Raw genomic sequence first — 13,484 nt, 5'->3', positions numbered from 1 at the left:
TATAGCAATGGCAAAGTGCTATGCTGTTATTACATGGTTGTAAACATTTTATAACACTGGCCTTCGTACTCTACTAAACTGGTTGTTAATTGATGAACAGTGCCATTGTATTGCTTTAAAGGTATCCCTATTTTTGCGCCAGGTGCTGAGACCATGTTCTGTTGTCCTGGAAACCAAAATGTCAGCCAATGCCCCTCTTACTGGCTCTGTGACTGTAGAGGAAGTTATTGTAAAAGTAAGTTACCCAGTATGCTCCAACATGCTTATTTTTACCGTTTGAAGAACTAGATTTATAGTTATCAAAAATCAAATATAAAGGGTGATTCATAAAGATTCATCCGATTTAAAAATTATTTATTCAATCATTACAGAACAATACAGTAAATTGTAAATGGTTTAAGTGAGCATAAAGTTTATTATGCAGTTTTAAAATTGCTTAATATGACGTCCACCAGCTGTACGGACAACATCAACACGATAGTCAAATTTATCCCATACTCGATTGAGCATGTCAGGTGTCACTGTACTCGATGCAATTTTGGAGATCATCCAGTGTTGTTGGGAGTGGTGGCACATAAACAGAATCCTTAATGTACCTCAACAAAAAAAAAAAGTCACACAGCATGAGATCTGGTGATGCTGGTGACCTTTTTCTTGGAACAGTTGGTAACAACGACGAATTCTCTGAGCTGTTGGAGGTTCACTGCTATACTGACAGTGAGAAACTCTATGGCCCCCTCTTTTAATTGGTATGCTATTGGTTCCTAGGGGCCTCACGGTTGTAAAAATATGCCGCTTTGAAATCGGATGAATCTTTTTGAATCACCCTGTATATACATCAGAATTATCAGATAAATTTCTTTGTTTTTTATGCTTGTGGAATTGCTTTTCTTACATGTTTTTACATTCAAGAAATTTAAATCTGAGAAGACGAAGTACAGCAGCTGTTGACCTTTGCTAAGCCCCTTGCCCTTACCAACTGTCCAGTCGAAGCTCAGCAACTGCAGCTTGGACTGGGCGCCACAGACAAACTTTCAGAACTTTACAGTGTGCGGCATCATTGTGGGTGTGGTAGTTTTAAATCAGATACCTGATATAAGAATTTGTATCACATTATTTGCACTAGGCTGTTTGCAATATGATGCAAAGGATTTCAAAACGTTAGAATTAATTGGGCATGTTACACTTTAGAAAACTTTAGTTTGTGAAGATTAGGTAGCTGCTTAAGCATGATTCAATGATGTCAGGTATACCATGGCACACTGTCATTTTTGTTTTTAGTGCAAAACGTAAGATTCTTTACACGGTACTATCTTACAAAAATGAAGTACATTGTTTATAGTTTTAAGAATATAGTGCTCAGGGGCCAAATTTGGACACAAGGTCTGAACTTACTGTCTCTTCCCTGTCTCAAATTTTTGTCTCTTTCTCAGATTTCTCCTTTCATTCTCAACACTGTTCTGACCATCACAGCAGCCATGGCTCCTAAGCCCAAAGAGGAGCCATCCAGTCAGAAGCCTGATGACCTGAGCAGCCTGTGGGCAGTAAAGAACATCTACTCCTGCAACTATTGGTTTCTAGGTGTTGAGACTGCGGCAGAGGTGACTGAAAGCTTCCGCGAAGTAGACAGCAGTAAAGAGGGCGAGAATTTCAAAGCAGAAGTAAAGGTGGTGCAGGTCACTTTGGAGTCTGGCCAAGGCCATAGGACTATTCCCCTACTGCTGGTTGAGTCATCCTTCAGTGGCTGTGCACGGAACTGGTCATCCCTGCTCAGTGTGTCTGCGGATGTGACACTGGAGGTTAGTGTGCTTTGTATATGTGTGTGTAAGCTGTACTGTGAAGTGTGAAGGTTCATTGCACTAAGAGTGTGTGTTGTGTTTTAGGTAAACTATTTTAATGAGACTCATGCTGTGTGGGAGCCCCTTATTGAGAGAGTGGACAATGGCAAACGCCGATGGAACCTCACAGTACAGGTATGTATGTATTTCTTCACTTTTTTCCATTTGTCTCATATTTGCCTTCACTGTGTAAATTTTAAGCCGCAGTAGTAGGCTTTCTGTGGTCTCCGTATGGCTTTATTTTTTAATGTTGTAATGATAAAATGCTGAGGGGCATGCTGTGACGCACTGAGAAATTAACCATTACTCCAAAACACCAAGTGCAGCCACACACTGACTCAGAATGTTAGTGCCGGTGTGGGTACCATCATTTAAAACAATAGTTTTTAATTTTTGGATGCTGAGCTGTGCTCCGTGATGCGGCGCAGCCAGTGTGTCTTTAGGGTTAGAGTTAGGATTAGGACCAGGGTTAGGTTTAGAAATAGGTTTCCATTTTGGATTCAGGCTAGTGTTAGGGTAAACATTCTTTTTAGACTTTAGAAAAAGATGAATTTACAATTTTTGGACACTTTTGTCCATTCAGAAGTCATAGTTCCAAAACAGTTAACACATGATACTAAACTTGAACTTGCTGGCCAACATACTTTCTTTGCAAAATGGGCTAATCCCCACAAAACACTAAACACACACCACAAAAGCAAACTTTTCTGTCACTACAACTTATAATCGAGTGAGTAAATTCCTGTAATCACTCACTGAACACTGAATCACTGAATGACTCACTGAACTGCTGTACTCTGTGCTAATATTTTACTCTAAACAGGTTTAGAATATGCCAGAATGTAAGAATATTGATGAGTGGAATCTGTTATTTTCTCCTAGGTAGTTTTACCAAAAATACATTTCAAAGCTTTTTACTGTACAACCCACTACCAAACAGAAAATAAGATTTCACCCAAAATACTCAGAAACATATTTCTTTTTTTGATACTCTTGAAACAAAGAAGAGTGGTGTAGAACATCATTGTGCCAAAACTTGATGCCAGTCCCTAGGCCTGCGTATTTATAAGTAGAATGATAGGCTGTGGCAGAGGGTCTACAGTGGACCATCAAAATGAAGGCTTACCATGTATTCATTTTTCTCAATCTTGATCCTGCACATTTCACAGTTTCCCTTGCTCCCAACACACCTGAGTTGAGCTGGGTGTGTTAGAGCATGGAGGACACTACAACATGTGGGGCAGTGGTGCCTTTTTGAGCAACAGCTTTTCGTTCCAATGCACAGTTTTTAGATTTACTTTTTGTGTTTTATGTGTAGATGAAGAATAACCCTGTCCGGGATAAAAGCCCTGTTCCTGGTGATGACTTCGTAATGCTGCCTGACCCCTGCACAGCCATCAACATCTGCTCCAAAGACACCATGAACATTACAGTATCAAAGTGCTGCCTGAATGTCTTCCACAACCTTGCACAGGTGCACCCACACTCTAATCAGGATCTTTAACGAGTCATTTACCTGAAGATTACATGAAGTTTTAATGTGTTGTGTTAGTATTGTATTAGTTTAAATTGATATAATCAGATTCTGGGCACATAAGTATAGGAAAGTAAAGTTCTCCGCAGATCGCCATTAGAAATAATGATACAGTTAAGTCACTGCACTTCAGTGTACTAATGTATTAGTGTTTGCACTGTATTTCTCCTTAAATGTGCAATTTTTGTTGAATTTTAACATGTATTAATGGTTTTTTTATTTATATTTGATTGACAGGCTTTCTCAGAGAGCACTGCCTCTACTTTTGATCCCTCTCTGAAGGAGAAAGCTCCGTTCACTATTCGGAATGCTCTGGGCATCCCGCTAATCGTCCAGCACAGCGCTAACCTCCGTATTGCTGACTCAGTCTCCAGAGGCAAAGTGCATGAAGTGGGAGTGGAACAAAGCAGGGATTTGGAATATTCTATCTTTGAGTCTTCAGCACGGGGAAAACTGTCTACCTTGCAGAGACAAGAGAGCTGCCTTTTCAACCTTAGCATAGGTCTGTACTAATAAATCCATGTGGAAGCAGTCTGAGCTTATTACTCTTTTGGCTTCAAAGAGGAATAATATTAAGGGAGGGGAATTTTTGTTCTAGGGTGTAAATCTCTGATTAAACAATAATTTGTTTTGTTTTTTGAAATTTAGGGTTCATTGTATCATAAAATCTCAAATTTCACCATGACTTTTGGGCAATCATAATGATTTTGGTATTTTTAAAAATACATTGAATACAAAAATGTGACTGGAGGAACTATTAACAGAGTAGTGGACTTTTTGAGGTGCATACTTTGTAAAACAAATAAATTATAATGGATTCTAGAGTTCCAAAATCAGTGCAGGTGAGTTGTCACCTTCAGATTGATGTATTACAATGCATTGATGCATTTTTACACCCATATGTAATGCAATATTTTCTTAGAAGATAACTTTCTCTGCTTTATGTTTGTTTTGTAAGCATTTCACTGCCACCAGGGCTTCTTGTTTCAAAGGACCAAAACTAAACTTTTGTTTTAGTTTTGTATGAAATAATAATTGTGCTGTTATGACAAAATGTAGTTTAAATGTCTTTTTCCTGTCTTTGCAGTGCCCAAAGGCTACAGTGAAATATCAAACATCCCGGTGGACAAGCCAGGCCGCAGGCTTTATAACGTGCGAAATCCAATGCTAGAGGATGCTGTCTCTGTACTGCTGCAGATCAATGCCTCAGAGGGCAACAAAGTCATCACTGTGCGATCCCCATTACAGGTGAGTTCATTCAATGCCTGACAATACATGAAATGAAGTTTAATTAGCAGACTCTCATTTGTAAAATACATAAAGACTTCTCCAATGTTTCAGTTGATATAAGCAAATAGAGCATCTATGTGTATAGTATTATTTTATTCACATCTGTATCTGTACTACAGGACATTTATGTACTTGTATTATGTATGTGTAAATATGAATAAATATGTTTATTTGTTATGTGTACATAAATTGTATCTTGCTGTCAGTCTATTTGGCCACTGATTTGTCCAGCTGTATTAAATAGGCTTGTTATTAAAATTATTTTCATCTTTCTTTTATAGATTAAAAATCATTTCTCCGTGCCTTTTGCCATCCTGAAGTACTCCTCTGAACTGGGAGGGCTGGTGAATATTGGTGTCGCTGAGCCAGAAAAAGAGTTTCATGTCACGCTGGACTCGTACAGGTGTGGACATAGTGATGTTGTTATTTTAAGATTTTTAGCCCGTCTGTGGTATGTTGAAATGCACATTGAGCACAGATTAGTTCACTGCTCAATGTAGTCCAGTATAAGACATGCACTATTGCATCACGTTTTCTTATGTTTCTTATACATAATTACATTATGTGTCCTGCTACAGATGTCAGTTGTTCTTACTGCCTGTCGGACCACTGAAGGGTCACTATCGGGAGTCGACCACATGCATTGCATGGAAGGAGCAGGTTCATGTGAGTTCAGAGGTGTGTTCCGTGCTTCGATGCCCAGCCCAAGAAAGCAGCTTCTTGCCGCTGGTGGTCAGTACGCTGGCTGTGCCAGATGACCTGTGCCACATTGCCAGCCAGGGTGAGGAGGACTGGGACCCTGCCTATGTTATCCACCTGCACCCAGCAGTTACTGTCAGAAACCTGCTGCCCTACTCCATACGCTACCTACTGGAGGTACAGAATGTAACATTCTTTTAAGACTATATTACATTAATACTTATTACTAACTTGGTGCCAACAACTTAAGTATTAGCCTTGTACTTCTGTATGCTACTTACTAGAACACCTACAAGACTTCTGTACTGCATTCATTCCTAGACAGCAAAGGCAGATCACTTAAACAATGTTTAACTTATATGTTGAGTTGACTGTATATCAGATTCATCTACTATGTGCCTACACTCATTGGCCATTTTGTCAGGTGCTCTTTGTAGGTATACAATTACTGACTGTAGCCCTTTTGTTACTATGCAGAATTTATAAGCCACCTTGTTCCTTATCCATTAATGGAAAGTAACCCCTACAGGACCATCTCTGGCCAGATATTATTTAGGTGGTGGATCATTCTTAGCATAACCGTGACACCAGCATGTTGTGTGTGTTGCACTTTAATGAGTCATCAGACACAACAGCTCGATGTCACTGCTGAGCAGGGAATAGTCCTTCAACCAGCACTGGTCCTGTGGTCGGAAAGGGCTAGAGGATGACTACATAAATTATGCAAGGAAAAAGAGCTATGAGCTATAGTGTCTAATTGTACACAAACAAGGTGAACCAATAAACTATGTGTGTCTAATGAAGTGACCAGTTAGTGTACACAGTGTTTAAAAGCTCCAGCAATGCCACTGTGCCTGATAAACTCGTACCAGCGCAACACTCATCAACATACCACTACTGTGTCAGTGTCACTGCAGTGCTGAGAACAATCCACCTCCCTAGTAATATCTGGTCAGCAGTGGTCCTGTGGTGGTCCCTTTTCATTGATGAGGTAGGGGGTGACAGCATATATATTTTATATTGTATTATTTCCATTACTTCCTCTGTGTCTCTCTAAGGGTTCAGCCGAGTTCCATGAGCTGCAGGAGGGCAGCACGGCGGACGTTTTGAACGCATCCATCAGTGGAGAGATTGTGGAGCTGGTGCTGGTGAAGTACCAGGGTCGCAACTGGAACAGCCACACGAAAATCAGTCCAGACATGCCCGAATTCTTCCCCGTCTGTTTCACTAGTGACACCTCTGAGAAGCTCACTGTGGATGTGTGTGTGCATGTGTCTCGTGTGGCTGGCAGGCTGATCCTCTCTGTTTTCAGCCCCTACTGGATCATAAATAAGACGTCTCGCGTGCTGCAGTACCGGGCAGAAGAAACCTACGTCAAGCACCCGTCAGACTTCCGAGATGTGATCTTATTCTCCTTCAAGAAAAAGAACATCTTTAGCAAGAACAAAGTGAGCAAAAAGGGGAAACAGAGATTTATTTAAGACTGGGGCCATGTGTAATCACAGTCAATCACAGAGGGACATGCACCATCTAGTGGCAATGCATCAATTTTAAAGGGGGAGTTCAGTCAAAAAAATGCTGTCGTCATCCATAGTGAATAAAACAATTAGCCATCAGCAAACATTATGCAAATTATATCTTTCTAACCAGTGGCTACCTGCAAAAGTATGAATACCCTAGTCAAATTATATGTTTTGTTTGAACGATTTTCTAAGTGAAAATAACACATTCTCTACTGGGAACAAATGTAAATATGGCATTTTTTGTCTATTGTCTATTTTGTCTATTTTTGCATATTGTCTACAAATTTTGGGGCAAAATTAAATTTTTTATATTTTTTGAGGAGTTCAAAGAGATTAATCTATTGGAAAAATAAATGAAAAATAAAATGAAATATAAAATGTGCTGTAACTTTGGCATAGTTCACATTTTATGTTTTTTTTTAATTCAGCAAAGAAATGAAATGTGTGTTTTCCATGGAGGATTTGTTATTTTCACTTAGAAATTAACAGAATACATTATTTAACCAGATCTTATATGAACATAACATCTGAGTACAAGAAAATGCTCTAGGAAATAGGCAATATAAATATTTTCATTGAAATGCTGTACATACATGTCCACAGTGAGAAATTTGATAACACATTTCTCCTCCTTAAATAGCTACAGCTTTGTGTGTCCACAAGCTCCTGGTCAGACGGATTCTCCCTGGACACTGTGGGCAGTTATGGGTGTGTCCGCTGCCCAGACAAAACCATGGACTACCTGGTGAGAATTGTGAGCATAAAGGCATTAGAGGATGAGTATGTGTAAATTTAAGGGGGGGTTCTAACCGCTGTCTTGTTGTTTTAGGTTGGGGTCAGTATCCAAATGAGCAGTTTTAACTTGACCCGTATCGTGACTATGAGTCCTTTCTACACTCTGGTGAATAAATCTTCCTTTGAGCTAGAGGTGGGAGAGATGCAAAACGGCATCGGCAATGGCAACGTCAGCGGCAAATGGCACTATATCTCATCCACAGAGGTACAGCCAACACACTAAATACAGTCATGTCACTTTGAATTTCTTTTAATGGTGCTTTCCGCATTTGTATTCTGATGCTGTGAATTTGTGAAATTGTAAGGTAGTGTCAGACTTGGAGGAGTCTCAGTTTGGCATGAGTGTGTGTGTATGTGTGTGTATTTGTTGCAGTGTTTGCCCCTGTGGCCAGAGTCTAGCACAGGGAAGTTGTGTGTGCGAGTGGTGGGCTCTGAATCTGCTTCCAAATCGTTCTTTTTCAACAAGCAAGATAATGGAACTCTGCTTAGCATGGAGCAAGTAAGTGTCTTGTGGTTTGAAGTGTAGAATGGAGGAATGTATGCTCTGTTTCTGCCTCTGTATTTGCAATAGGGATGTGCATTCTGACTCATTTTGACATCGATGTATGTGTAAGTATTGATGATAGGTTGCTATTTGTTATTATGAAAGAAAAAAGTGTAATGAAAACTAGTTTCATTAGTTTAGTTAGAATGCATATCGCCCTGCAAACTGCTGACTAATTACTGTTGATTCATCAAAAAAGGGAAATTGTAATTAATTATTTTTAATCAATGATGATTAGGTTTAATCGATTTATTGTGATCGCCACAATGTCTTTCTTTGACAGTAGCATGTAAAGGTGGACATGAACTTGAAAATGGAATGTAGAGGTGTACTCATTCACTTTCTCTTTGCAATTGACATTTTTGTGACTATGTGGTACACAAAGCCTCTTAAACTCAGCAACCAAAAAGACTGTTTGTTTGTTTTGTCCTTTTCCCTTCTCTCAGTATGGGGGCATCATAGTGGATGTAAACATTTCAGACCACTCCACTGTCATCAGCTTCGCTGATTACTATGATGGAGCAGCTCCTGCTCTGCTGGTGAATCACACACCCTGGGTTACTGTCACGGTCAGACAGAGGTCAGCACTACACACTGCGTCTGTGGCAGCTAAATGTAGAACAAGGACACAACAGAAATACATGTTAAAGACATAACCCTTGCTTCAGTTAAAGTGTTTTTTCATTTGACTGTTTTGAAGAGTAGGTTTTAAATGTTACAGTTGAGTCTTTTCTCTCATCTCACTCTTCATTTATTGTGTGTGTTTGTTTGTGTGTGTTGGTGTGTTTTGGCACAGTGGCTGTGAGGCATCTCGAGAATTGAAGCCTGGAGAGGCTCAGCGATTTGCATGGGATGACCCGGCAGGGGTGCGGAAACTGTGCTGGACGTGTCATGGTCACAGCGGGGAACTGGATCTGATCAAGGTGAGGGAACACTACTCAGTGCTCTACATTTCTTGGCCTATGATTAGTTTCTCTTTTTTGTTAGGATGCGCGCTGCTGCATTTTGTACGAGTTGTAAGGGATGTGTAGTTTTCTTAGGAGGTCCAGCAAGAAGAGCATTACAGTAGTCAAGTCTGCTTGTAACAAATGCATGAACAAGTTTCTCTGTGTCGCTCTGAGATAGAAAAGGCCGAACTTTAGCGATATTTCTTAAATGATAAAAAGCTACTTTAGTGACCGTGTTTACATGTGGGGTAAAACAGAGCTCAGAGTCTAAGATCACACCCAGGTTTCATACTTCGGGTTTGGTAGATGAAGCTAAAGAACCAAATTTTTTTTTTTTTTTGATTTCTCAAAAATAATTTTTCTCTGAGTTTCTGTACCAACAATCAGTAATTCAGTTTTTTCATGATTTAATTGTAGAAAATGTTGTGACATCCACTGAGAAATATCTGACACACAGCTGGTTAGTCTGTCTACAGAGTCTTGATCTTCAGAAGGAATAGAAATGTATAGCTGGGTGTCCTCAGCATAGCTATGAAAATTTATACTATGTTTCCTAAACATCACTTAGAGGTAGCATGTACAAAGGCCCTAAGACTGAACCTGGGGGACTCCACAAGAAACGCCAAATCGTTTTGATGAATGATTTCCAAGTGAAACCATGAACTGCCTATTACTTAAATATGATTTAAACCATTCTAAAGCTGTGCCTGAGAGGCGGACCCAGCATTCAAGATGCTGGAGTAAAATCTTGTGGTCAAAGGTATCAAAGGCTGCACTAAGATCTAATAAAACCAAAATAGAAGGATTTTGTGCATCAGCGCTGAGCCTGAGGTCATTCATAACGCGAATCAATGCTGTCTCTGTACTATGGTTAGAACGAAAACCTGACTGAAACTTCTCATATAAATTGTTTGATATTAGATACGTATTTATCCATCCATCCATCCATCATCTAAACCGCTTATCCTTCTGGGTCGCGGTGGGGTGCTGGAGCCTATCCCAGCTGTCATTGGGCGGAAGGCAGGATACACCCTGGACAGGTCGCCAGTCCATCGCAGGATATGTATTTAGTTGTTTGAAAACAACTTTTTCTAAGACTTTACTTAGAAAAGGTAGGTTTGAAATCAGTCTAAATTTTTTTAGTTTGGAAGGATCCATGCTGCTCTTTTTTAGCAGAGGTTTCACCAGGGCAGTTTTGAAAGCATCTGGAAAAACACCTGTTGACAGAGAACAATTTACAATAGTTAAAACATCATTGTGCACACAATCAAAAACCATATTAAGGAAGTAGGAACAGGGTCAAGATCACATGTGGATGAACTTAGTTTGTTTAAAATAGTTGTGAGCTCCTCATAGTTGATAACAGAGAAAGATGTCATTACTGATGTAGGTGACCTATCAGGAACATTATAGGAGCTTGTTTGAGTCTGCTGAGCTACACCCTGTCGTATCAGGTCTATTTTATTTTGGAAATGAATTGCAAACTCTTCACAGATTTTAGAAGATAAATCATCATTAAATGCACTAGCAGACAAGTTAGAGTTAATTAGTCGGTCTATAGTGGAAAAAAGGATTTTGGTATTATTTTTGTGTCTATTGATTACACTAGAGAGATATGACTGTCTGGATATTTTCATACCATTATTATAGATTGAGATCTGATCTTTGATAATATCATAGTGTACCTGCAGTTTAGTTTTCCTCCATAAGCGCTCTGATTTACGACAGTTTCTCTTAAGCTGGCGTCTTAAGCTTAAGAGTGCGCAAGCTTTTCTTCCTTTTATTGGGGCGAGAAGGTCAAGGTTTTCCCGTAATCTAGCACCAGATCATTACAGGATGGAGTCATATCTGCATTCGCTGAACTATTATAAACAGTTTTAAACTTCTCAACTGTTTCTGAGTAAATGTAACGTTTTTAAAAGTAACTTTCAGGTACTTTCTTCTTTACTTCTAAATTGATTTGAAAGAACATACAGAAGTGATCTGATAAGAAAACATCCGAGATTTGAGACACCTTTGTTTTTAAACCTTTAGTGATGACCAGATCCAGGATGTGACCTAGCTTGTGGGTAGAGCTGCCCACATGCTGCTTCAAATCAAATGTCTCTAGAAGTCTAATGAATTCTAATGCATTACTATCTGAAGGACTATTGATATGTAAGTTAAAGTCCCCAGACAGAAGAATCTTATCATAGTTTGTGGACGCTACTGATAATAATTCTGCAATTTCTGACATAAATTTACTATTTTGCTTTGGAGGTCTGTATATTACAATTATTAACACAGGCGTATCATTAAAAAGGTTGACTGCAACTTACTCAAAAGACATGAATTCACCAATAGAGGTACTTTTGCAGATAAAGTCACTATTATAAATGTAAGCCACTCCTCCTCCTTGTCTGCCCTGTCTTACTGTATGCATAAGTCTGTACTTTTCAGGAGCAGCTTCAAGTAGAGTCTGACAGAAACATAAAATCTAGCTTATGCTCCTTGATAAGATCTCGAATCAGCAGGGATTTGTTATTTAGTGACCTTACATTGAGTAGAGCAAAGTTTAATTCTCTGCTAGTTACACTATGTGTTTGGGGGGGACTGGTCTTTTTAAGGTCTACGCAAATTAAATTATCAGGGTTTTGACCGCGCATGTTTTTCTTTGATTTTTGAATTACATGGGGTTTGATGACTCTAATGACGTTTTGGAGCAAAATCTCCCTACACAACTAGCTTTAGTGTTGAGACAGCAGAAACAGAGAGGAATGGTAGCAATTAAGGGGACATTGTCTATATCATTAAAGACACTTACCTGTCTGCTGATGATACTACTTACCCATTCATTGTCTACTACATTTAAGTCCAGTCAGGCCTGGTGTAGTACTTTCTCGATATTCCTGGATAAGATAACAGACCAGCGGCGGCTCGGGTGTAGTCTGTCTCTGCGGTAGAATGCCGCTCACTCTCAGAAAACACTCCAGTTGCTCACATAGCCGACGCCGTTGTTCTTACACCAGCCTTGGAGCCAGCAGTGCAGCGCGTAGAGCCTGCTGAACACCTCGCTTCCTCTCCGGTAGGTGGGCAGCGGTCCCGAGATGACAACCCTGGCTTTGGTTTTCTTCTTAACGTTGTCTAAAAGTAATCTGAAATGCTCCTTGAGGACTTCGCTCTGATGGGATATTAATAGCTATGAGTCTGCAGTTCAACCTTTTACTGTTTGTTTTTGTTATCAGAACATAGCAAAAATGTAAAGAGAGGTATATTTTTCACAAAATAATTGACTTATGCACAGCTGTAATTTTTATTAAATACAAATAGTAATAATAATAGTAATAATAATTTCTTCTTCTACTTACGAATATAGTTGTAGTATTGAATAGAAACTGCACTTTAGACAGATTTTCCTTGCTTGTTTTAATGAGAATTACACTAGCATTTTGTTATTGCCAAAATTAAAAAATTATCTTTTGTTTATGCCAAAAAATATGAATAAACATAATAGCAGCAGTATTACAATTTATGATTTTTTTTTTATTATATTTTATTTTTATTTGTGTGTATTTGAGCTCATGTTTCCTTTTTAATTCATAGGACGAGTGTGGTCAGTTTGCATATGATGGCCTGGCTCAAGTCCACTGGGTGTCATTCCTGGATGGCCGGCAGCGTGTGCTACTCTTCACTGAAGACGTAGCCGTGGTGACCAAAGCTCGGCAGGCTGAGGAGCTGGAGCAGTTCCAGCAGGAGGTCAACATCTCGCTGCAGAACCTTGGCCTGTCCCTCATCAACAACGACAGTAGACATGAGATAGCATACGTGGGCATCACTAGGTGAATAAACACACTCACACACAGCTTTAAAATCAGTTAAATTATGGACACATTGGATACAGCCTGACATACAGTTACAGCAGACTAACATGGACAGGACAGACTTCCCTAACATGAATGATTGGCGGTGATAACAAGCTTTTGATTACTAGCACTTATTAACTTTTTTTTCACAAATTCTGTTTAGTTCTGGTGTGGTATGGGAGATGAGACCAAAGAACCGTTGGAAATCATTTAACCGTAAGAATATAAGTCTTTTGGAGAAGGCTTACCAGAACCACATCAGTGGCAAGACTGAGCCAGGCTGGGTCAAACTGGAAACAGGCCTGGAGGTGAGAAAAAAGATCTCTCACTAAGCTTCTAAAGGCCTCTAAATAACTGTGTGTGTACAGTCGTGTGTGATTATCAAGAATTCAAGACTAGTTTTAAACATAGCTGATCAGATTTTAGAGCTATCCATAAAAATTCTTCATTAATGTAACCTGAGCTAGATTCA

The 13,484-nt window shown here is 39.4% G+C and overlaps 1 protein-coding gene across 5 annotated transcripts in view; it reads left to right on the top strand.

Moving 5' to 3' along the window:
- vps13c (vacuolar protein sorting 13 homolog C) overlaps positions 1-13,484 on the top strand; it is an 85,561-nt gene that overhangs the window by 52,309 nt on the left and 19,768 nt on the right. For all 5 annotated transcript variants that reach the window (XM_036586525.1, XM_036586524.1, XM_036586526.1 and 2 more), the window contains 16 exons: positions 143-235; positions 1,434-1,799; positions 1,884-1,973; positions 3,157-3,312; positions 3,610-3,874; positions 4,460-4,620; positions 4,944-5,065; positions 5,241-5,538; positions 6,420-6,809; positions 7,525-7,629; positions 7,714-7,884; positions 8,053-8,178; positions 8,670-8,803; positions 9,020-9,146; positions 12,753-12,988; positions 13,176-13,320. In XM_036586525.1, coding sequence (XP_036442418.1) covers positions 143-235; positions 1,434-1,799; positions 1,884-1,973; positions 3,157-3,312; positions 3,610-3,874; positions 4,460-4,620; positions 4,944-5,065; positions 5,241-5,538; positions 6,420-6,809; positions 7,525-7,629; positions 7,714-7,884; positions 8,053-8,178; positions 8,670-8,803; positions 9,020-9,146; positions 12,753-12,988; positions 13,176-13,320 — 2,985 coding nt within the window. The remainder of the gene's footprint in view (positions 1-142; positions 236-1,433; positions 1,800-1,883; positions 1,974-3,156; positions 3,313-3,609; positions 3,875-4,459; positions 4,621-4,943; positions 5,066-5,240; positions 5,539-6,419; positions 6,810-7,524; positions 7,630-7,713; positions 7,885-8,052; positions 8,179-8,669; positions 8,804-9,019; positions 9,147-12,752; positions 12,989-13,175; positions 13,321-13,484) is intronic.

The sequence above is a fragment of the Colossoma macropomum genome, unplaced genomic scaffold (genome assembly GCF_904425465.1).
Source record: "Colossoma macropomum unplaced genomic scaffold, Colossoma_macropomum, whole genome shotgun sequence".
NCBI lineage: Eukaryota > Metazoa > Chordata > Actinopteri > Characiformes > Serrasalmidae > Colossoma > Colossoma macropomum.
Note: the sequence above shows the minus strand (reverse complement) of the source record. Positions and strands in the feature narration are given on the sequence as shown.